The 25,842-nt window shown below is 41.0% G+C and overlaps 1 protein-coding gene and 1 pseudogene across 2 annotated transcripts in view; both read right to left on the bottom strand.

Moving 5' to 3' along the window:
- Positions 1-11,469, bottom strand: part of LOC105497446 (gamma-aminobutyric acid type A receptor subunit gamma3) — a 560,409-nt gene extending 548,940 nt beyond the window's left edge. Inside the window, exons 1-2 of one of the 2 annotated variants that reach the window (XM_011768539.2) lie at positions 11,279-11,469; positions 5,483-5,631 (exon numbers count right to left, since the gene is read on the bottom strand). In XM_011768539.2, the coding sequence (XP_011766841.1) occupies positions 5,483-5,631; positions 11,279-11,331 (202 nt within the window). In that variant the 5' untranslated portion in view covers positions 11,332-11,469. Of the gene's footprint in view, positions 1-5,482; positions 5,632-11,278 lie in introns of those variants that run through there. The other variant, XM_071067300.1, reaches the window with a different exon arrangement.
- Positions 11,470-16,608: 5,139 nt separating this feature from the next.
- Positions 16,609-17,766, bottom strand: LOC105497447 (Golgi apparatus membrane protein TVP23 homolog B pseudogene; annotated as a pseudogene).
- Positions 17,767-25,842: the final 8,076 nt, after the last annotated feature.

Here is a 25,842-nt window from a genome sequence, read left to right as displayed (position 1 = left end):
CAATTCCTTGTGTACACAATGGAAAAATAAAATCTCTAGGACTGTGAATTTCGCTTGCCTGTTGCACATGGCAGCACCCTGGTATATCTTCTTGCAAGCGCTGCATTGCCGGGGTGCGGGGAATATTTTTGAATAGGCTTGCCTTGAGTTTTCTACAAATAATGCAATGGTCAAATCATCTTGCTGTAGAGCCAGAGAGATCTGGGTTTGAAGACAGTGGGTTGGAGCTCACCCACTGTCCCCCCATTTGCAATTTTCTACCTCAGGGGACCCACGGGGTGTCCAGTGATACCACAAGGAAGATGCTTCCCGGTAGCCTACCACAGGATACATGAACTTCCAACTGGACTTAGCTTATCCAGAGAGGCAAGGAACCAGTCTTGTGTATCTTTGCTCTCTGACTGAGCAGCATCTGACAATCAAGGAGGAAACTGGTAACGTATTCTAAAGCATCTCTTTCCATATAAATGCAGAATTGCCACACACTTTTCACACTGGAAAGATTTTCTATCTCATTAGGATGCAAACACCATGATGACAATTGAATTTGTGAACTTGTGCAATGGGAATTTAGATATATCACTCTGACGAAATATTTTAAAGCTGGAAGGAAAGTTAAGAGTCATTTTAGTCCCTCTCCTTCATTGCATGGGAGAGGCGACTGAGGCATGAAGGATGACATTTCTCCAACACTGCACTAGACACGCATCTTCACAGTCTCCCACACTACACACATGGATTTTGAAATTCTATGGCTATTGGAACCAGCATAGTTCTAGATCCTGCTACAGACATGCTGGAGTCCTGGGCTTGGAAAAATGGAGGGACAGTGTGCCTGGGCAGTGTGAGCACTAGCAAGCTGTCAGGCAGTGGAGCCTCCCGGAAGAGAAACAGCAAGCCACGGTCAGGCACATCCCACCGATGGTGTGTCTGCTGCAATCCCCCCTTCCCCTTACGGTCACCACAAGGCCTGTGAGTGCCTGTACCAGCAATTGTATGTGCCACTTCCCTCCTGGCCAAATATACCACTGCTCTCTTGGGTCAGAATCTACTTTTTGATCTATCAATTGTCAATCTATTCAAATAATCCATAGAAAACTAGACAGAAAATAGGCAAGGATATAGAACTGAACAACACATTCAGACAACAGGATCCAGTCCATCCACTGATGGCAGGATACATACTCTTTTCAAGGCCATGGAGCATTTGCCAAGATAGACCATATCCTGGATGGCAAATCAAACATTAACACATTTAAAAGAATTAAACTCATATAGAGTATATTCTCTGATCATAGTGGAATCAGGCTAGAAATCCATAACATACAATAGGAATATGTCCAAGTACTTGGAAACTAAAAACACACTTCTCTTTTTTTGTACAGAAATGTTCACAGCAGTTTTATTCACAAAAGTCAAAATTTGGAAACAATTCCATTTCAAAACCTAAAACACAATGATCGATCTCCCTCTTCAAGAGTAAAATTTGGGAATGTTTTTCAGTTGAAAAATCACGTCCTTATTGGGATGTAAGTTCTCTATGAGACCAAGCTTGTTTTTTTTGTTTTTTTTTTTTTAAACTTTTATTTTAACTTCAGGGGTACATGTGCAGATTTCTTATATAGATAAACTCATGTCATGGAGGTTCGTTGTACACATTATTTTATCACTCAGGTAATTACCCAAGTACCCATTAGTTATATTTCCTGATCCTTTCCCTCCTCCAATCCTCCACCCTCAAATAGGCCCCAGTGTCTGCTGTTCCCCTACGAAACAGGCTTCTAAATAATTCATGAGTTAAAGCAAAAAATTTCAAGGGAAATTTAAAAACACATTGAACTGAATGAAAATGAAAATATGACATAACAAAATTCATGGGATGAAGTTAAAGAATTACAGAAAGGAAAAGTTCCTTACATAAGAAAATAATAGTCTCAAATCAAAGACTCTAAGTTCTACTTCAAAAAGAAGAAAACCAAAATAAGCCCAAAGCAAGAAAAATAAAGGAAATAATAAGTATAAAAGCAAAACTGATGTCATTGGGAACAAAAATAACAGAAAAAGTACCACACAAAAAGTTGGTTCTTTAAAAAGGTCAATAAAATAAACCTCTAGCAAGACTGACAAAAAAAGGAAGATGACACCAGTTACCAGTATCAGAAATGAAGCAGGGATATTATTATAGGTCCTACAGACATCACAAAAGATGATGAGGGAATATCATGAACAATGCTAAACACATAAATTTGACAACTTAAAAGAAATGGATCAATTTCTTGAAAAAATCACCACAACTTTAATATGAAAGTGATCATTTGAATAGACTTATTAAGGAAATGAAAAAAACTCCCAGAAAAGAAATCTCCTGGCCCAGAGGGTATCACTGGAGAATTTTATCAAACATTTAAAGAATCAACACAAACCCTTATATAATCTCTTCTAGAAAACCGAAGATGAGGGAGTACTTCCCAACCCATTGTATAAAGCTCCTATTACCCAAGACAGAAAAAATAGTCCCTTAAACATGGAAATGCAAAAATCCTTAACAAAATATTAGCAAATAGAATTCAGCAATATACAAAAGGAGGTTTTTAAAAGAGGTTTTTTGGTTTTTTTTTTTGAGACGGAGTCTTGCTCTGTTGCCCAGGCTGGAGTGCAGTGGCCGGATCTCAGTTCACTGCAAGCTCCACCTCCCGGATTTATGCCATTATCCTGCCTCAGCCACCTGAGTAGCTGGGACTACAGGCGCCGCCACCTTGCCCGGCTAGTTCTTTGTATTTTTAGTAGAGACGGGGTTTCGCTGTGTTAGCCAGGATGGTCTCGATCTCCTGACCTTGTGATCCGCCCGTCTCGGCCTCCCAAAGTGCTGGGATTACAGGCTTGAGCCACCGCGCCCGGCCTTAAAAGAGTATTATTAAACACCATGACTAAGTGGGATTTACTCCAGGGATACCATACTGATTCAATATTTGAAAATCAATTAATATAATCCACCGTATTGACAGACTGAAGAAATAATCATATAATCATACCAACTGATGCAGTAAAAGGAAGCCTTTGGTGAAATTCAAGGCCCATTCATGATTTTTTAAGTATCGTGAAACTTTTTTTTAATGTATCAGAAAACTAGGAATAGACAGAACTTTCTCAAGTGGATAAAGAACATGTACAAAATACCACCAGCTAACACCACACTTCATGGGAAAAGACTGAAGGCTTTGCCCCAAGATCTGGAACAAGACAGAGGTGTCCATTCACACCACTGCTGTTCCACATAGTGCTGGGAGTTCTAGCCAGGGCAACAGGCAAGAAAAAATAAATAAAAGATGCCCAGATTGGAGAGCAAGAATGAACACTCTCCCTATTTGCAGATGACAATGATGGTTTACATAGAAAATGCCACGGAACCTACCAAAACAAAACCAAAAAAAACTCCCAAACTTCTATTACTAATAAGTTCAGCAAGTCAGAGAACACATCAACATACCAAAATCAATTGTATTTACTATACTAGACTAACACAGGCAAAATGAAATGTGAAAATACAGTACTATTCACAATCACTCCAAAAAACAATACTTTGTCATAAATCTAACAAAATACATTCAGGACATATCTCTTGAAAACTAGAAACCACTGATATAATGATGTAAGAACATAAAGAAGGTTTAAATAATGAAAAGACCTATCATATGCACGGATTGGAAGATGCAACACAGTGGAGACGCCAGTTCTTTCCAGATTGATACCTACACTTAACAAACTCCTACCAAATCCCAGCAGGATTTTTCTGTAGTTACAGAAAAAATTATTCTAAAATTTATATCGAAAAGCGTATGAACTATAAGAAGTTAAGATGAGTTAATGTTGAAAAGGAGGAATAAAGAGGTTGAATTACTTGATAAAATTTGAAGACATAATACAGCTATGGTAATAAAAAATGTGGGTATAGACAAAGTGACAGACACACAGATAAAACAGAACGAAACAAAGAACCAGGAATAACCCACACCAGTCAAGTCAGCTGATTTTTGACAACTTCATAAAAGCAATTCAGTCAAGGAAGGATAGTCTCTCCAACAAATGGTGCTGGAGTAATTGGGCATCCATGGAGGGTGGGGGAAAATAAATTAGATCTAAATCTTACATTTTGATTTTATATAAAAATCAAAACAGTTAACAAATTAAACTGTAAGGGATGAAATTATAAAACTTTCAGAAGAACACAAAGGAGAAAATCTTCAAGAGCTAGGGCTTCATACAGAATTCTTAGACAATACTCTAACAGCATGCTCCATAAAAGAAAAATCAATAAAATTGGATTTTGTCAATATTAAAAACTTTTCCTCTGTGAAAGATGCTATTAAAAGGATTAAAAGCAAGCTATGGATCTGACATAAAGGATCATACCTAAGATATATAGAGAACTCTCAATCTCAGCAGTAAAAAAATAAAATAAGACCAAATAATCCAATTTTTAAAAGGGCAAATAAGATGAAGAGACAATTCAATGAGAAGGATATACTGATGGCAAAAACATAAATAAAAGAGGAGTTCAGTATCACTAACAATTAGGGAAATGCAAATTAAGACAACAATGAGATATCAACCTATTAAATATATACCTATTAGAACAGCTAACATAAAAAACAGTTGAAATACTAGTTGCTGGTGAGAAACTGGATCTCTCAGATATTGCTGGTGGAAACGAAAAATAGTGTATAAGACGGTGCCTTAAGCAATTAAACATACTCTGCCATACAACCCAGCAATCATACTCCTGGGCAGTTATCCCAGAAAATACAATCTTATGCTCACGTAGAAACCTGCATACAAATGTGCTCAGTCATTTTATTTGCAATAGACAAAAACAGGAAACAATCAAAATGTTCCCCAATAGATGAATGGCTAAAGACACTGTGATACACTCATACCACGAACAAATATTCCGCAGTAAAAAAGAACAAACTACTGACAGGTGTAACAACTTGAATGAATCTCAAAATCATTTTGCTGGGAAAAAAAAAAAAGCCAGTCTCAAAAGGCCAATGATTCCATATATGTAACATTCTCAAAGTGGCAAAAAGTAAATAAATAAAAAGTAAATAAAGAACAAATTGAACAAATTTGAGGCTGACAATGGTTAGAAATTGGGGGGAAGGAAGCAGATGTGACAGTAAAGGGATAGCAAGGGGAATACAAGATCCACTTTTGCTTGATGAGGGTTCTGTATCTTGATTTCAAGGATCGTCACATAAGCCTACATGGGGTAAAATGACACAGAGCCATGCTCCTGCATGGCACCAACGTCAGTTTCCTGGTTTGGTATCCCACTAAGTTATCTATTGTGTGACAAGTACAGCAGACCTTTCTGTACTGTCTTTGCCATCCTCTTGGAATTTACAATTACTCAAAAGTTAAAACTTTAAAACCTATCACTACAGAATATTTTTCTATCAGAAGAACAAGAAACAACACTCACTTCCAATATCCGGCCTCAGCTTTTTATCATATTCTCTTAGCAGCTTGTTGAGAATAAGAGTCACGTCAGTGTCTTGGGATTTTGGAGCCAAGACCCACTTTTGGTTTGATGACGAATCTTCATATTCATCCTCTTCCACCTTTCTGGACCTGGAGTTATAGCACAAAAATGCGACAAGTAAGTGGCAGCAATGGCTCTAGGAAGAGCCTAAGTTTGTCCTATCCAAGTACCATGAAAGGGGTAGAAAGTCCCCAGTACCCACAGCCCAACCACACACATGAAACCCCGAAAAATTTTTTTTAAAAAGAAAGAAACACAAAATAGGAATGATTCCATAGGAAGAATGCTACTGCTATTAACAAGGTATGTTTTCATTAAATGTCACAAGACCATCCTCCATCCCAGTTAAACTATAGACAACGTGGCAGGTAAACAATACCAGAGGGCTAACCAGCAGGCAACACGACCCTTGAATCCACCCTGAGAGACTGTGAAGGCCAAGGCACAAACCTAGAGGTTTTCCATACGTATCACGTTGTTTCCACCCCTGACCACCAAGACCTCATTTTAGTTGAAGGTGAGATTAGCTTTTGCAGACTGGACTCATTCAAAATAGTTGAGTCTGACTCTGTGCTTCTCTTGGAGGCAGGAATCTGGGGGTCTAGACACTTGGACATTGTGAGGGGGTCTGCTTTGCCGGCACTCAGGTTGGAAGCAAGGACAGAAATGTCTGCTAGTGACTAGTGAAGACTCTCTGGCAATCTTACACGCCTCGGTCAACACAAACTGATTCATCTTCTGCACAGCAGGCTAACATAGACATGAAAAACTAAGCTTTCGAATACATCTTCAACATTCTGACTTCTTAGTAAATGAGTCTCAGTGAACGCCTGGGCATCTCTGAGCTTGTTTTGTGCAGAGAGGAGCTGGACAGCCTCCTCTCCCGGGTGACACGCACTGACAGGAGTGCCTGAATGGAGAGGCCTCAGGATGACCAGCTAGTTTTACTTTTTAATTTTTTTTATTTTTATTTTTTATTTTTTTGGTTCTGCAGTTTTCGGTTTTTTTGTTTGTTTGTTTGTTTGTTTTGTTCTTTTTTTTTTTGAGATGGAGTCTCGCTCTATCGCCCAGGCTGGAGTGCAGTGGCACAATGTCGGCTCACTGCAAACTCCGCCTCCCGGGTTCACGCCATTCTCCTGGCTCAATTTTTTGTATTTTTAGTAGAGACGGGGTTTCACCGTGTTAGCCAGGATGGTCTCGATCTCCTGACGTTGTGATCCGCCCACCTCGGCCTCCCAAAGTGCTGGGATTACAGGCATGAGCCACTGTGCCCAGCTCAGTTTTCGGTTTAAAAAAAAAAAAATTGGTTTATAATTGACACACACTTGTACTTGACAAGCTGGTTTTCTCAGTGAGTGAGGCCATCTCAACACTATAGTCACACGGGCTTAGAGAGCGGACAGTCCCTTTCTGCCTTAAAGCAGCACTTCCAGGCAGACTACCATTGGCCCCAGCAAGAAAGCATGTGAAGTAAACCAACCTTTTCCTTTCTAGTTTGTCAGTGTGCATGCTTTAGTAACTTTCTCTTCACAGAAGAGAATAATAAAAAGAATCGAAAACTGCACGGAGGCAGATTTGTCCTGACTGGATACGAACTCTTTTCTGTTTAGCTTCCCACATGGGAGCCAGAATGTCAGTGTCATGTCAGACACTTGTGCTCTGGGATGTAAGTTTCTTGAACTTAATTTTGGGAATTGTCTAAATTATCTATAATTAACAAGATGTTAATTAAAAAAATAAACTTTCACGTTCATTTTTGCTACTGAATTTAGGTCTTCATATATACACATATGCATACTTATGTAATATATACATGAGTCTTTTAAAGTGTGTTAACTAGCCATAATGTAGACTAGAGTGTTGGCCAGATAGTCTAAACCTGGATGAACATGTACATAAACGAGAGATCTTGACAATGAGTATACGGCGTATGTCTCAAAGAATGACTTCCCCACTTACGTTTTTCCTAGGCTGATCTTAAACTGTAATTCTATTTCCTGAGTACCTATTGGCTAGAAGGTTAAATTAAATCATCCACAGAAACTATAAATTGCTGTTGATTTTTATGCACATTTGATATTCATGATCGATAGGAACTTTTAAATGTGGGGCACATATTCAGTAAGGAATATGTTGCATTTCATTATTTATAAAAGTGAACATTTACAAGTAATACTACAGAATTTTAAATGTTACTCAAAAATATTTCATGTCATCTGGCCGGGCATGGTGGTTCACGCCTCTAATCCCAACACTTTGGGAAGCTGAGGTGGGTGGGTCATCTGAGGTCAGGAGTTCGAGACCAGCCTGGCCAACAGCGTGCAACCCTGTCTCTACTAAAAATACAAAAAAAGTAGCTGGGCATGGTGGCACATGCCTGTAGTCCTGGCTATTCGGGAGGCTGAGGCAGGAGAATTGCTTGAACCCAGGAGGCAGAGGTTGCAGTGAGCTGAGATAGTGCCACTGCACTCCAACCTGGGCAACAGAGCAAGACTCCATCTCAAACAATAATAATAATAATAAATTTTAAATTTAAAATATTTTGTGTCATCAGGAGTATTATCAGAAATGTTAATCTTATCATCTTGCAAAATTTTTTTAAAACTTAAAGAGCAGGTTGAAGCATTTAGATAGCTGGGAATCAAGCACTGCCCACAGGATAGGGCAAATCACTACAGAGCAAGGGCATCTGCAGCAGTGAGGAGAGGCTGGTAGCTCATCTCAGCAGAATCTGGCACAACATGCTCAGGACACTTGGCGATTCAGCCCAGGTGCCTTCCTCCCTCTCTCTGCTGTCTCTGTCTCTTCCCCTCTCTCTTCTTCCCCTCCCCTCCGCCTCCCCTCTCCTACCCCCACCACTACAGAGCCAGACCACAGACTCCACAGTCTGTTATTGTCTATGGCCCTGATAGTCACATACACACAAACCGAGCACAGTAACCAGCTTTTCATCATTCTCTGTATACGCAGCCTTCGTTTTTGAAAACGACTTCCAGCTACTTACAGGTATTCTAATAAGCCTAATTCTCCCTCTAGTGGTGATGAGAGGGTTTTCCTGAAATTGCAAGAGCTTCCTCCTTAGAGGCCAGTACAGGTGGCAGTGAGGGGGACCAAGAAAAAGAAAGCAGAAACGTTCTCTTCCACCCCTTCAGGAGGCATATCAGGGCCCCAGCTGTGTAACCTGGTTGGGTAGGCAGTGGGAAGAGTGAGGCCGAGATGCTCTAGGTCCCTGGGCTGTGAGCACCCTTCTCCCTCAAATCCTGAAAATGAAATAGAAGCCTCACATTGCTAGTGCCAGACCACCAGGCCCACAGGAAAATCCTTGCTTTCATGAAAACGAAATCTCATCTCAGAGGACCCATTAGAATGTGGATAATACAGAAATATTTTCTTTCCCTAAATTCTAAGTGAATTATATATAGTCTTTATGAGCACTGTTACTTGCATTGTTGGATCCTAAACACCATTACTGCAATTAGCTTTTTCTTAAAAATAAATCAGTGATGTACTGTCATTGTCAAAAAACAACTCAACCCTCAGATCTTATCTTCATGTCTTACACCTTTGCTTAAAGCAGAAGGACCGAGAAAAAGTCTGAAGTATTTTTAAACATTAAAAGGAGTTCCTAAACCTCCGAAAGCAGTTAAGGCATCACCAAGGTCTGAGTGGGAATCGGTGCGTTTTATGAAGCCCATGGGTGTCAAAATGGGGAGGCCCCCTCCTGGGGAGCTGCTGAGCCATCACCACAAAGCACAGACATCAGACCCTCATCCAAGGAACTTCCACAGCAGGAAGGAACTCAGAGTGCAAATGAGAATCCCCTCCGAATTCAAAACAGTTTTGAAAGATGACACTGCACATCAGATTGCTTCACATGTCTGTACAACCCATTCAGAGAACAAAGACACTCTCAAAGAAGAGGCATATAGCAATAAAGTTAGTATAAAATTTGGATTTTTTAACTGATCTGCAAGCTCTATTATGAAAGCTGGGAAACCAACCCAAATACAGAACAAATGAAAATCATTATGTCTGTCTTCGCAGAATGGAAGGATGAAGAATCCCAAGAGATTCTGCGTATATTTGGGAATCCCCAGTAACCGGACTGTTTTAAGGCAGAGGCTAAGGTATTTTCCTAAGCACATGCAGTAGTGAGGACGATAGTCTGTGTTTCTTTTAGAATGTTAAGAATCCAGAGATCTAAACAGTTGATTACTGAACCCGAAGGGCTGGTCACTCGTTTGAGTTGGTGGCAATAGAAAGGTGGCAGAGATGTGACTGCTGGCCTCAACGCTATGCCTGGTGCTGTCTACCTCCCTCTCTGCCTCTAAACAGAGACACAACCAGGAATAAGCAACCTCAGAAAGCATATTTCCATCTCTTTCACCAGCTGCCTCTTTAGATAGAAAGAAACTTCAGCTGAAAGGCCCAAGGAGTGCTCTGTCTCTTTGAAAGAGTTGCCGGTGAGTCACCGGTGGAGTCGGCTTCCACACTCAACTCAGCAAAGAGGAGCAGTGGTAAGGGGGAGGGCCAGGGCTTCCTCCCTCAGGGTAAGCTCCTCTGCCCAGTTCAGGAGTGAGAACTGGGGGCCCCTTGATGTTTAGTAGGATTTATTCATGTGTCTTCCTAGCTCCTGGAGAGTTCACAAATATGAATGAAAAGGCCTGATGGTGGCCAGGCTTGTGCGCGCAAGGACGCCCTCTGATTCTCTGGCTCCCAGAGCCAGGAAATGGAGAAGCGTCAAAACAAGAGGGTTTAGGGGCTAGGGGCACGCTGAGCTTCCTAGGGTGGGGAAAGGGGAAGGCCAGACACTGCTCCGATTTTTAAATCACAGGGCAATCGGCAAGTTCTAGCCAGAGATCCAGCCAGAGAGACAGAATTAAAGAAACTAAACCCAGAATCTCCAGTTGTGTTTACAGCAACAGGGTTTAACCCTTTGGGTCCCACTGTCTTCGTATCCTCATGCGCCCTCTTAGTCTCCTTTGGAGTGATTCTAAGCTCCCATTAGCTGGCTGGTGTGCTGGGAGGAAGGTTGCGGAATTTATGGTGAGATAATGTCTTACATTACCAGGCAGAAGCCTTATTATCCATTTCAACATGCGTGCTTTATGGGGGTGGGAGTGCGTGTGTTCCTGTGTGTGAAAGTGGCTGATCTGGAAGGTAGGTAGGTGTGCGTGTGTGTGTGTGTTTGCAGGACCTGGCAGGGGAGTCCTCTCAGACAAGCAGGGCTTTCTGCTGCCCACCTGGTCCCAATCCCCCCGCACCTGCCTCCAATGCATTAGCTCTTTCCAGCCCGGTCTAAACTGGGCAGTTAGAACCACGGTTCCCGGGTTCTTGGAAATTTCAGAGTGATGGAAATGACAGAGAATGTCAGCCAAAGTGTGTGTGTGTGAGAGCCCCTGAAACAGCTGAGGTGGGAATTAGGGGTCGGTAAGGAGCCAGAAATGGCCCCTGCCCCATGATCCTGGTTTTCAAAACCCCTTAAAATCACCAGATCCTAAAAGCCTCAGGAGACGAGCCATTAATCTGAGTCCCCACACTCCCGGCTGCAGAGGAGAAAGCAGTCTAAGGGAGCTGGGACAGGTGAGGTGTGGGCCGACTTCCCCGTCCCCTCCCGGCCCGCCGTGCCGCAGCCCAGCCGACGGCTGGCGCGCCAGGGACTCCGACAGACAGCGCCCCCCGCCGCCCTGTCGCCCAGCTCGGGGCCTCCGGGGATGCGGCCCCCGCGCCACTTACCGCGCGTGCAAGCCCGAGAACAGGCAGAGGAGGAGCAGCAGCTTCGGGGCCATGGTGCCGTGGAGCTCGGGGCCTCGGCCGGGCGCGGCTTCCTGCAGCGCGGACCTCGTCCCCGCCGGCCCTCTCTGCCCCGGCTTCCTCCGAGGCTGCTGGCGGCGGGCGGGACAGGAGTCTACTCCGGCGCTGGCCGCGCCCCCGCGGGGCGCACACGGGACGCACACGGGACGCCGGCCCCCCGCGGCGCGCCGCCCCCGCCCGCACAGTGGCGCCGGTCCGCGCAGCCGGGTGGGGGAGCAATGGGCGCCGGGGACCCCCTGGCGCGGCGCCGCCCACCCCGCCTGGAGCAGCGAGCGGGCGCGGGTGCCCAGGCCGGGCTGTGAGCGCTGTGCGGTCGCCGCGCTGAGAGGCGGGGGCAGGCGGGCGGCTGTCCTCTGGCAGCGCCTCTGAGGCGGTCCCGGCGGGGAGGAGTTTCCCCAATTACACGCCTGACAACGCGCAGGGCCAGGAAGGCGAGGTTTGAATGGACTCGGAGTTTGAGGCCAGGAAGGGGGCGGAGCTCCGAGGGGGAGGGGAGGCTGGGGATCCCGCAGGGAGCCTGAAGAGAGGTCCCCGGGGTGGGCACCTTGAGAGCCAGCCCGCGCTCCGCCTTCCTCCGGCCGTTTCTGCCCCGTGCAGGTTTCCTCCAGCGCTCCCTGACCTCCCGGGGCCGCCGTCGCCCGGGGTTGAGACGGTTTGCTGAAAGCAGCCCTTTCAGCGCACTCTTCGTGTTAAGTCGGCTGAACTCCTGGGCACTGATAAGATTCTGTGCTTGGAAAGGTGGCTTTCTGCGGGAATATTTGGAAAAAGGCACTCCAGATTTATGCCTTTCTTACAGAAAAGAGAGACTAACACATAGCAATAAACAGCAGAGGTGGAAAGGAATATTAAAGGTAGGAGCTAGGTAGATCCTAAGGCAAGAAACCAAAGACATTCCGTTTGGCGGAAGCATGAGGTGCGCCTCATCCCATGTATTTTCATATTCCGAAAACCAAAAATGGCATTTACGATTTCATTTGTCATAATCCTTCAGAAAGTTAGTCTTACACCATGTAAGTATTGCAATCTCAACAGTGTAGCAAATCCACTAAGAATCTTACATTTCTATCACTCCCAAAAAATTCTTAGAAAATATTTTGTAACTGCTATTCATAGATTTATGTAAGGGTGTGATAACTGTTTCTTTAATATTGTCAAATAGCTTTGTTCGTCCAGGCACAGTGGCCCACGCCGGTAACCCCAGCACTTTGGGAGGCCGAGGCAGGCGGATCACTTGAGCCCAAGAGTTCAAGACCAGCCTGGGTAGTATGCAAAAATGCTGTCTCTACAAAAAATACTAACGAATTAGCTGGCATGGTGGCATGGGCCTGTATTCCTCTGGTGTGTTCCCCCTCGTTTCTGGATAGGCATGAAGTGGAGTGGAGTGCAGTTGTTAATGACAATATTGTTTTTCAACAGTGGAGCTGTCATCTCCCTGGCATCACCTTTGTGTCTCTGTGAGGTGCTGAACTCGCCCAGCTCCCCCCTTTCCAGGACTCTCTCTGGCATTCTCATCTTCCTCTGCCCAGCACATCCCTCCTACTTAGGTGCACATGGCCTATAAGGTCCCCTCTTTCATGAAGACTCTGACGCTTGCATTCTTCCACCTCCAACACCTGTACCACACCTGTAGGCTTCAGGGGAATATGAGCATTTATCATACTCTGCCCTAATCTCTAATTTTCTGTGCCGAAATCTGAGTACTTTAAAAATCAATTAGATGATGATTTATTGTTCCTTCATTGCTTATAGAAATATGTCGTCTCCACATAAGAGACGCGTCTCACTCTGTCGCCCAGGCTGGAGTGCAGTGGTGTCATCTGGACTCACTGCAACCTCCACCTCCCAGGTTCAAGCGATTCTCGTGCCTCATCCTCCTGAGTACCTGGGATTATAGGCACCCACCACCACACCTGGCTAATTTTTGTATTTTTAGTAGAAATAGGGTTTCACCATGTTGGCCAGGCTCTTCTGGAACTCCTGACTTCAACTGATCTGCTCGCCTCGGCCTCCCAAAGTGCTGAGATTACAGGCGTGAGCCACCGCACCTGAGTGTACTGCAAGAATGCTGCAAATAGAAACAATTCTTTTGTGCTTGCCTTCTTAACGCAGTAATAGGAACATAAGCAAAAATAATCATCTGACATTGATCACATAAGATGGGCCAGGGCAACTCTCATAACATTATTTCCGTTTCGCATCTAGAGAAAAAGCACAGAGAAGTTAAGTCACTTACCCCAAGGTCACACAGCTAGTAGACTGAGGATGTTAAAAGCCAGGCAGTTGGCTCCAATGTTTCAGTCCTAATCACGATACCATACTGCCTTCCTGAGGAGGAGCTCAGCAGACATTTGTTGTTTGGCTAGTTGATGAAAGTTTTGGACTCCTTACCGTATTATTTATTTTTTTGAGCATGAGTTAAAATATTCACAAGTTGTTTATAATAGAAATAGACTGTTACTTGAGTGATTTTGTAAAATATCAGTAAATAAGAAGTGTCCTAAGATTTCTTGTTATTATTTTTACAATTCAATCAGTGGACGAGAAAATGCAATACCGTTTTTACATCCCTGTGCTCTTTATTCTTTTCCTTTCTTGCATATTTCAACGTGCTATTATGGATGAATGCAAGGTGATCCCCTCGGGCCTTTGGAATGCTTTGCTTCATTTATTAGACTAAGTAACTCAACTTGATACGTCTGAGCATTTTACCTTGGAAAGCCCCTCCCCTCTTCCTGGAAGGAGATTTTGTTTTTTGAAGCTAAATGAACTGGAAGGTTGGGGAAAAATCAAAGCAAGCTTTCTAGGCGTTAAGTGTGAAAGCAAAATGCAAGGTTAAGACTGTTCAAAGCAGAAACCACAGGCTTTCATGTAGCTCCCTCGCCCCGGTCGACCTGCGGGGATGCTCTGCGGAGCATGCGCAGTGCGCACTCTCCAACCCGCCTCAGCCTCTCCATCTTCAGCCCGGGAGAAGCGGGCGGGATTTACACTTGCTCCCCCTAGCTCGCAGGAATAGAAAGGGAAATAAAAAGTAGGTGAAAGCGAGCGCCACCAGAAGACTGGCTGTTAGTCCTAAGAGGTTAGGTAACCGATCGGTGCTCAAAACCGAAGCGCAGACGCGGCCGTAGTGACGAGCAGCTCCAGCCTGGCGCGCTGCTTTGCTCCTGGCTTGGCGCTGGGTCCTCGGCTCTGGAGGTTCTGGGGAAGACCTGGGCTGCCCGCGCAGTGGGGGGTCGGGCTGCACCTCGGCGGGGGGCGGCGGGACCCTGGCAGCGTTGCCAGGAAGCGCCCTTCAGTTCCCAGGCCACGGAGCCGCCCGGCTGCCCACGCGCCCTTCACCGCGCATCCGCTGCTCCGTGGCTGCCCCGAGTTCTGCTTTGAGAAACATCCCTCCCACTCCCAAAACTGTACTTCTGGGCTACATGTTTCGTGGTTTCATATTTTGAAAAAGCGCCCTTCCCTTGTCAATCAAAACAGCACTGTCAAGGGATAATGCACACACAACAAAAATGCACCAATCTTAAAAGTATGGCTCAGTGAACTATTTGGCATGTGTATACCGTATGTATATGAATAGCATATGTATAGCACCTGGATTATTATATATAACAAATACATAATTATGTAATTCCCAGTGGCTGGGCCATCTTCAAGTCAGTACTGATACTGGGTAACCAACTATTCAGCCTTTGGCCACAGAAGCCTAGTTTTGCCTCGTCTTGCACTTTGCATAGATGTGGTCATGCAGTACTATCCATTTAACCTCCGGCTTCTCTCACGCAGTGCAGTGTCTGTGAGATGTACCCTTATTGCTACATTACCAGTCATTCATTACTTTTTACTGCTGTGCATGATAGTTCTTTGTGTGAATACACCACACGCTATTTATTTGTTCCTATGCCAATGGATATTTGGGTTGTTTGAAACTTTGGGATGTTATGAATAAAGCTGACATGAATACTCTTGTCTTTTGATGGACATATGTGTTCATTTCTCTTGGTTATCTGACCGAAAACAGAATATCCAGATCACAAGGAAGGCAATGCGTTTAGTGATAATAAATATTACTACAGAGATTTCTAAAGCAGTTACGTTTATCACACATTGGCCATGAATGAGTTCTGGTGTATACCCTTGATGAAATGTGGCCTTGCCATTCTTTTTGTCACCATTCTGATATTTCTTTATTATTATTATTATTAGACGGAGTCTCGACGATCTTGGCTCACCGCAACCTCCGCCTCCTGAGTTTGAGCAACCCTCCTGCCTCAGCCTCCCAAGTAGCTGGGACTACAGGCCTACATCACCATGCCCAGCTATGTTTTGTTTTGTTTTGTTTTGTTTTGTTTTGTTTTGTATTTTTAGTAGAGATGGGATTTCTTCATATCGGCCAGATGGTCTTGATCTCTTGACTTCGTGATCCACCGCCTCAGCCCTCCCAAAGTGCTGGGATTACAGGCATGAGCCACAGTGCCCAGCCTGCCATTCTGGTATTTCATTCTGGTTTTGATTTCATAGAACTTCTTTCAAATTTTTACCAGCCATTGGAATATCTTCTTTTATGAAGCGTCGTTTAAGTCTTTTGCTCATTTTAAAACTAGACTGTTGGCCTTTTTATTTGTAGAAGCTCTTTTTGTGTTTTTATGTTTTTGTTTACCGTTACACCTATTGCTTTAATACATACTGTCAATATTATACAAATACATGATTTACAATATCCCCATTATAGCAAGACAAAGAATACAGTCATAAAATAAAATGTCTTTTAGGCATTTATTATGCCAAGCACATAAATTATTGTTCTCATTATGACATAAGAATAATACTCTTTTGGTGACAAAAGATATATTGTATTAGCTCAAGGTCCACGGAAGAGCTTCCAGTAAATTGGAAAGTAAAATCTGGCCATGTTTTCTATACAATAAATAGAACAGCAACAACCTCTGCTATCCCTCAAGCATAAAGTATCCCTTTACATAAACTTAAGTAAATGGCTTGTTACAAATAAAAATAAATAACATTTTAGAAACTAGTTAACATCACTGGGCCGAATGTGGTATTTACTTTCTTGTGTATGTCTAAGAAATTTCAACATGAAGTATATATTAAAAATTAGCAATAATTTCTGAGGTATACATGAGCCAAGCTGCTCACTCTTACTGTGGAAGCAAAACTAACTTCTGAAAATAATCTACAGAAATAATATGTAAACACATAGAGCTTGAGATAGACTAAGAACATCCTTCTATGTTCTATGGACCAAAATACAAAGTTCTCCATTACATATGTAAATAAACACACTTTCATTAGTTTGGAATATATTGATATTACATGACTATGTGTATATTTTATGTACACCATAAAACAATTGTTGACAGTGTCTCCAGTGACAACATGCATTCTAGCCACAACTACTGGAAAGGGTATAAAACCTTAATAAGGAAACTACTTTGCTTTGCTTTAACTAAAGTTTTTAAGTGAAAAACAAAGCCAACACTCCTTGTTGCATCTTGGACTGAGGTCTAAAATGTTCAGAGTCAACAATCTCTTTGGTTGTTCCCCAGTGTAACAAAGCACATACGCATTCTCTCTCCGTTCACAAAGTCTGATCATCTTCAGCATTTTGTCTTAAAAACTGCTTTCCAAGTATGAGGGACCCACGCTGTTACGTTCTTTCTGTTGCCTACTTTACACCTGATGTGGCCATATAGGTTGGCACCTTGTAGCACCACACCCATGATAACCATGGCTAGCTACCCTGAAGGAGAAGAGACCACAAGAGAAATACATCACCCACAGCACTGGACAGGCATTAAGTCCCAACCAAAAGATTTGATTCAGCCTCTGAAACAGTTTCGTCCTCCCGAGAGTATGCCTTTCTGGACTCAAGCACCCAGTGGCTCTTTCCATCTTCATCACGTGATTCCAACACCGTAGACCCACCACTAGTCCACCTGTGACATTCATCACTGCCCTAAAGTCACACGACAAGATAATTGTCACCATACAAGCAGTAAAACTGCTGCTGACCAATTTGCAAAGAAGAGAGACCACAACTGCACTGACTCGAAAGAATAACTGGAAAAGTGAGGCTGCTGGATATCTGATTTTGGATTGTTTTGTTTTGTTAGTTGTCTCTTCCGCATCCAACACTGAAATGTCTTCATTGTCATCATTACTGTCCTGATGCAACATGGCAGCCCTGTGCCAGCCCCCCAGTATCACTTAAAAAAAAATTACTATGGCCTTTTATTTTCTTAACATCTATTATTGTTACTTCTCTGAATTTGTTCATTTATTTGTTTATTTATTGCTGTTCTAGGTTGTTTGCATCTCCAGATAGATCAGCTTTTAAATTGTCCCCCAATTTTTAAAACTGTTCTCTTGGAAATATTCACAAGTTTACAAATAAATTTGTAAAACTAATCCTGTAAGTTTCTATAATATTATCTAATCTATAGCACATAGTCTAATTTTTCTAACTGATCTGATAACACCTTCAATAGCATTTTTCCCATATAGCCCAAGAACCCATTCAGGATCACATGTTTTGCTAGTTACTGTGTCCACTTGGTCTGTTTTTAGTCCAGAACAGGTTGTGGCCGTTCTTGATGTTTCACCGCACAGTAGTTTCCGTAGACAAAAGTATTTTGTAGCATGCACCTCTGTGTGAGTCTTTCTCCTGATCAGATGCAGGTTATGTATTTTGGGAAGATATATGACATAAGCGATGTTGCTTTTCTTGGTGCGTTATTGTAGGAAATGCACGACGTCGGTTTATCTCACCGTGGGTCACACTGATCACTTAGTGGAGCTAGAATCTGCCAGTGTCTCCACTGTCAAGCTACTTATTTTTCTTTTCAAATGGCTGACTGTTCTTTGGGGAAATTATTTGAAAATGTTTAACTATCTTAGTTTTAACATGCATTGATGATTCTTGCTTGCTGCTTGTAAAATGGTGATTTTCTAATTTCACTGTTCCTCTACGTTTATTAGTTGGTATCATATCATAGGAAGCACTCCTCCTACAGTATTACTTTCTGTAGAGACTCATGGTTTCTTGTTTTATTCAATGCACTTTAACCCATTACTGTCATTATTTATTGTTATTCTCAAATCATCCAAGATTTCGACAATAGGAGCCTCTTCAAGCTGACTCCTGTATTTAGCATGTCCCCAATATTTATTGTTTGACATTTGTCTCAATTTTTTTACCTTGAAAAAATTTTAAATTTTCCCCAGGTTTATTGAGGGATAAGAGACAAACAAAATAGTATGCATTGAAGGCATACAAGGGGATGATTCGATATAAGCGTACATTGGGAACTGGTTCCCATATGAACTGGTTAGCAGAGCCTTCACCTCACTTAGTTACCTTTCTTTCCCCACTTACTTTCTGAAGCAACAGGATTGCCACTCATATTTTCTTTTTCCCTACCCTTGAATTCAAAATTTCCCCTTGGTTCCCTTTTTTTTTTTTTTTTTTTTTTTTTTTTTGAGACGGAGTCTCGCTCTGTCGCCCAGGCTGGAGTGCAGTGGTCTGATCTGGGCTCACTGCAAACTCCGCCTCCCGGGTTCAAGCCATTCTCCTGCCTCAGCCTCCCGAGTAGCTGGGACTACAAGCTCCGCCACCACCCCCGGCTACTTTTTTGTATATTTAGTAGAGACGGGGTTTCACCATGTTAGCCAGGATGGTCTCGATCTCCTGACCTCGTGATCTGCCTGCCTTGGCCTCCCAAAGTGCTGGGATTACAGGCATGAGCCACCGTGCCCGGCCCCCTTGGTTCCTTTTAATAGAGAATGATATTTAGAAAACAAATCTAGTTGCTCTGAAGTATTATTGCTTTGAGACCTTTTAGAGGACATTATATTATGATATAATAATACTATTTCATTACACACTAGAAATTAATGAGCATGTACTGATGTCACCCATAAACTCCTTCCTTGTCTTTGAACTTTCCCTCCAATTTTTAACAAAATTAATATATTTTTAAATTTGCTCAAAGTGCAGTATACACGATATAGTTTCAGAATTACAGTAACCAGGCTACAATGAAAAGAAGACCTCTAGGTTGAGTTCAGAATGTGTTTTCAGATGTTTCTGCTCTCCCCCTTTAAGCTAAGAATACAAGAGAGTAATCAAAATGCTATGCTCAAAAGTTATTTGATTTAGTTTTTTTTTCTCCAATGTGGTTATGCTATTTTTCTCCAATGTGGTTATGCAATGTGGAGCTGAGTTCATTTGTTTCTATTTGTATTACACTTTAGGGCTTTTCCTCATTATTATGGATTTAATTCTGTTTTTGAATACGTGAAGTTTTAACATGATCCCAAAAATCAACACTGTACAAGATGAAACAAGAAATATCACGAGAAGTGCCATCCCACCCCATTGCTTCTACTTGTTTCTGCCATACACATACACAGACACCTCCTCTACATAATAATACATTTCATCAATTTCTGGTTTATTTTTCTTTTTCCATAAATAAACAGACAAATAACTATTTTCTAATTCTACTTCCTTTCTGACATCAAACATCACATGCTATACAAAACTTTTGCATTCTGATTCTTTAACTTCTTCAATATTGCACCTTGGAAATACAAAAGTTAGTGCAGCTCTTTTTACATAACTGCATCCTTTTTACATAACTGCATAGTATTCTATTGCATGTAAATATCATAATGTTTAAATCAATCTACTTTGTTGGGGTATTTTCACAGCTTCCAATATTTTGCGAATACATATAATACTGAATCACACAACTTTGCACATGCCAATTTTTATGCTGTTGAAGGTGTATTTTCAGGGTAAATTTCCAGAAGTAAGATTTCTAGGTCAAAGGGTACATGTGTAATTTTATCATATATTGTCAAATTTCCTTCTCATAGGGAAGTTTTCTCCATTTCTCATTCCCACTATCAATGAAAAATGATACCTATTTTTCAATAGTCTTGTCGATAGTGAATTTTCAAATTTGCTAGATTTTACCAAGCTAAGGGGTAAAAGTGATATCACAACATGGTTCTAATTTGTGTTTTGTTAATTATGAGTATATTGAACATTTAAAAATATTTAGAACCAGCTGGGCATGGTGGCTCATGCCTGTAATCCCAGCACTTTGGGAGGCTGAGGCAGGCGGATCATGAGGTCAGGAGTTCAAGAGCAGCCTGGCCAACATGGTAAAACCCCATCTGTACTAAAAATACAAAAATTAGCTGGGCATGGTGGTGGGCACCTGTAATCCCAGCTACTCAGGAGGCTGAGGCAAGAGAATCATTTGAACCTGGGAGATGGAGGTTGCAGTGAGCTGAGATTGTGCCATTGCACCCCAACCTGGGCAATAGGGTGAGAGACTGTCTCAAAAAAAAAAAAAAAAGAAATATTTAGGACCATCTTATATTTTAGCAAATTATCTTTTTTGTCCTTGGCACAATTTTCTATCAAATTTTTTCATATCTTATCCTCAAATTTTACATGTCACAGGCATTTTTCTGTGGCATAAGTTGCAGATAATTTCTTCCCATTTATCCTTTGTCTTTTGATTTTGGTTACATGTTACTGATCATGAAATTTTTACACGTTTCTCTAGTCAAATTTATCAATATTTTTTGCATCTGGATTTGGGGAAATAATTAGAACCTTTCCCGATAACTTTCACCTAAGTTATAAAAGGGTTCGCCCAGGATTTACTCTGGTATCTCGGTGATTTCATCTTCTACACTTACATCTCTGATCCATTTGAATCACAGTCTTAAGTAATACATAAAGTATTGATGTAACTTAAGTATTTTCCATATAACCATCCAGGTCTTCCCATACTACTTATTCAAAAGTTCGACTTTGTCACTCTAATTTGAAATACCATAATTATCATCTGCTAAGTTTCCATGTATACCTGGATCTATTTTTGTATTTCCTTTCGATAGCTAATTAACGAGTAATCTGCTTGTACCATTGTGTTAATTATAAACACTTTGTGTGTGTTTTAGTATCTGGTTGGGCTAGGGCTAGCTGTTCATCTTATTCAGTATTTTCATGTATTCTTGCATATGTATTCTTCCAAATTAACTGTAATCTCAACATATATAGCTTCAGAAAAAAACTTTCATATTTTATTGGGGTTCTATTAAATTAACTGAGGGAGAATCTGCATCTTTATAATATTGAGTTATCCTATGTAAGAACAAGGATTACATTTTCTATTCATTGGTACTTCGCACAGGGCTTTCATACTTCTTATTAAGTTCATTTGTGAGACTATTATCTATCTTTTTGATACATTTTAAATTGTATTTTCTCTTCCAGTGTCCTCTAATTGCTTATTAATCATGAATATAAGCATTTCCATTATTTCATGTAATTTTTATATCCTGCTTGCTTTCTGAATTCTCTTAATGTTGTGTTAGTTTTATCACTGGTTCTCCAGTGTTTTCCAGTTTTACTATCATATTATCTGCAAGCAGAAATAGATGTACTTCATCATACCCAATTTTTATGCCCCCAATAAGTGTCTTGTGTCTAACTGCAGTGGCTAATGCCTTCTGTAAAAATGGTAAAGGCCGGAGATAATAGGCACCCTCTTCCTATTCCAGATCATCCTGGAAAGGTCTCCTGTGGAGACAGACAGACTGACAGAAGGAGAAAACAGAGGAGATACCCATACCTTACTATTTTCAGGGTTTTTATTAAAAAATCAAGAATGGGTGTTGAAACTTGTCAGACCCAATGGGGAGCATCAATTTCTTCTCCACAGTAAATAGCATTATTGAATTTCTTTCTGTTGAATCATTCTTCTACTTCTAAAACTAAATTTGTAAGTTTTCCTTCATTTTGTATGTTTTGGAAAACTTTATTTGGCATCAGAGTGGCATGATCCATGATCTTTATATGTTTGGTAGAACTTCCCTGTGAAGGCACCTGAGCCCTTTCTCTCTCTCTCTCTCTCTCTCTCTCTCTGTGTGTGTGTGTGTGTGTGTGTGTGTGTGTGTGTGTGTGTGTGTGTGTGTGTGTGTTGGCGAGTAGAAGTTCCTTGGTAATTTTCCCTTTTTTCCATAGAAAATGGCCTTCTTAAGCATTCTACCCCTAATAGGGTCAATTTTGGTAGTAAATTATATGTCCCCAAGAAATTCTCCAACACATATATGTTCTGAATTTTTTTAATAAAGGTGGGTAGGTCATCTGTTATGACTTTTATTTTTACTGTGTCATTTATTATTTTATTTATATTCCCCATTTTTTCTTAAATGGTTTGTGTATTTCATTTTATTAATCACCAGAGTTTTGAGTCATTCATTATATCTCTTGTCTTTGTATTCTCTATCTGATCAAATTCTGCTTTTATCTTTTTTTTAATTTACTTTGTGCTTTCTTTTGGTTTTTTTCTAGTTTTGAGTGGGAAGTTAGTTCATTTTCTTATATTTTTATTTATATTGACATATGCTTAACAATATGAATATTCTTCTAATATGGTTTAAATATATCTCATAAACTTTTAAAATCAAGTACTATTCTACTTTTTGTTTGTAATTCCACTTTTTAAAAATTGAGAAATAATAATTGTACATATATTTAGGATAAAATGTGATGTTTCCATTTGTATACACATTGTAAAAAGGTTGAATCGAGCTCATTAGCCTTTGTACTACCTCACCTGCTTATCATTTTTTGTAGTAAGAACATTTAAAAACTATTTTAGCAGTTTTAAAATAGTCAATACATTATTATTAACTATGGTCACCGTGCTGTGCAATAGATCACTACAACTTTATTTCTCCTGTCCGAAACTTTGCATCCTTTGACGAACGTCTCCCCCTTCTCTACGTTCACCCCCAGCCTCTGGTAACTGCTGATCTACTCCCAGCTTCTGTGAATCTGTCTCTTTTAGGTTCCATAAGTAAGTGAAAACAAGCGGTATTTGCCTTTCTCCGTCTGGCTTTCGTTAACATAGTGTCCTTTGGGTTCATTCATGTTGTTGCAAATGACAGCGTTTCCTTCTTTTAAAGGCTGCATAGTATTCCACTATATATACAGACAACAGTTTTTAATCCATTTATCCACTAACGGACACTTAGGCTGCATTCATTTTTCAGCTATTGAAAGTAATGCTGCGGTGAACATGGAAGTGCAGTGAGCTCTCAGGCAGACTGATTTCAGTTTCTTTGCATATACACCCAGAAGTAAGATTGCTGGATGATATTGTGATTTTATTTTTAGTTTTTTGAGGAGCTTCCATACTGTTTTCCCAAAAGAGCTGTACTAAGTAACATTCCTACCCACAGTGTACCAGGATTCCCTTTTCTCCACACCCTAACACTTGTTATCTTTCGTCTTTTTGATAACACTCATTCTAACAGGTGTAAATGATATCTCATCGTTTTAATTTGAATTTCCTTGATAATGAGAGATGTTGAGCATTTTTTCATATATCTGTTGGTCATTTGTGTGTCTTCTTTTGAGAAATGTCTGTTCAAGTCCTCTGTCGATTTTTTAATCAGGTTATTTGTTTTCTTGCTATCGAGGTGTTTGAGTTCCTCATATATTTTCAATACTAACCCCTATAGAAAATATTTGGGGTGGGTGTGGTGGCTCAGGCCTATAATGCTGGGAAGGCAGAGGTGGGTGAATCACTTGAGGCCAGGAGTTCAAGACCAGCCTGGCCAACATGGTGAAACCCCATCTCTACTAGAAAATACAAAAATTAGCCAGGTGTGGTGGCGGGCGCCTAGAGTCCCAGCTACTTGGGAGGCTGAGGCAGGAGAATTGCTTGAACCAGGGAGGTGGAGGTTGCAGTGAGCTGAGATTGCACCACTGCACTCCAGCCTGGGTGACAGAGCGAGACTCTGGCTCAAAAAAAAAAAAAAAGAAAAGAAAATATTTTATTTGCAAATCTTTTCTCCATGTCCATGGATTTTATCTTCACTCTGCCAGTTTTTCCCTTGCTGTGCAGAGGTTTTTTAGTATGATACGATCCCATGTGTCCATTTTTGTTTTCATTGCCTGTGCTCTTGGGGTCCTATCCAAAAAATTATCGCCCAGACCACGGTCACAGAGCAATTCCCTTACATTTTCTTGTGCTGTATACAGTCAAGGCCTGTATGACAAGCCCATAGCTAATATCATACTCAACAGTGAAAAGTTCAAGGCTTTTCCTCTAAGTTCATAAATAAGACACGGATGCTCTCTCTTATCGCTTCTATTCAGTATAATTCTGGAAGTTCTAGCCATACCAATTAAGCAAGTAAAGGAAATAAAGACATCCAAAAAGTAAAAGCAGAAATAAAATTGTCTTTTTTATGAAAGATCTTCTATGTAGAAAACCCAAAAGACTCCACCAAAAGGTGTTAGAACTGATAAATTCAGTAAAGTTACAGGATACAAAATCAACATAAAAAATCAGTAGCATATCTATATACTAACAACAGACTATCCTCAAATAATTAATGAAACAATCTCATTTACTGTACCATAATAAAATAAAATAAAATACTTAGGAGTAAATTTAATCAAAGAGGTGAATGATCTATATACTGAAATCTATAATACATTAATGAAAGAAATTGTGAATGACACAAATAAAAGGAAAGAGATCCTGTGACCATGGATTGGAGGAATTAATATTATTTAGATCTCCATACTACCCAAAGCCATCAAAGATTCAATGCAATCCCTATCAAAATTCCAATGATTTTTTACAGAAGTAGAAAAAAATTCTAAAATCTTTATGGAACCACAACAGATCCCACATAACCAAAGCAATCTTGAACAAAAAGAATGAAGCTGGTAGCATCATACTTGCAATACACTGCTAGACTACAGTAATTTAAGCAATATGGCATTCACATAAGGATGGATACATAGACCAGTGGATAGAGATGATAGAGATAGAGAGCCTAGGAATATACTCACACATGTAGAACCAATAAATTTTCCATGAAGATATCAGGAACACACAACGAGGAAAGGACAGTCTCTGCAATATATTGTGTTGGAAAAACTAGACGTCACATGCAGAGGAATGAAAGTGGGCTCTTATTTCACACTACATATAAAAATCAACTCAAAGTAGATAAAAGACTTAAACTATAAAAGACTGAAACTATAAAACCACTAAAAAAATATATAGGGGAAAACCTTTGCTACCTTAGTCTGAGCAATGATTTCTTGTATCTCGTAAATTTTTATGTGTAATTTAAATTTGACTTTTAGAAATTTAATATTTTAAAATCTTTATTTTCATCCTTTTGCTGTTTAATAGAAGAAATTCTAAATTTCTAGTTGGAAGATACTTTTTTAAAAAGTTGTTTCCACGCCGGGCGCGGTGGCTCAAGCCTGTAATCCCAGCACTTTGGGAGGCCGAGATGGGCGGATCACAAGGTCAGGAGATCGAGACCATCCTGGCTAACACGGTGAAACCCCGTCTCTACTAAGAAATACAAAAAATAGCCGGGCGAGGTGGCGGCGCCTGTAGTCCCAGCTACTC

This window comes from Macaca nemestrina, chromosome 7, assembly GCF_043159975.1.
Source record: "Macaca nemestrina isolate mMacNem1 chromosome 7, mMacNem.hap1, whole genome shotgun sequence".
Taxonomy (NCBI): Eukaryota; Metazoa; Chordata; class Mammalia; order Primates; family Cercopithecidae; genus Macaca; species Macaca nemestrina.
This window is presented reverse-complemented; position numbering and strand designations above follow the sequence as displayed.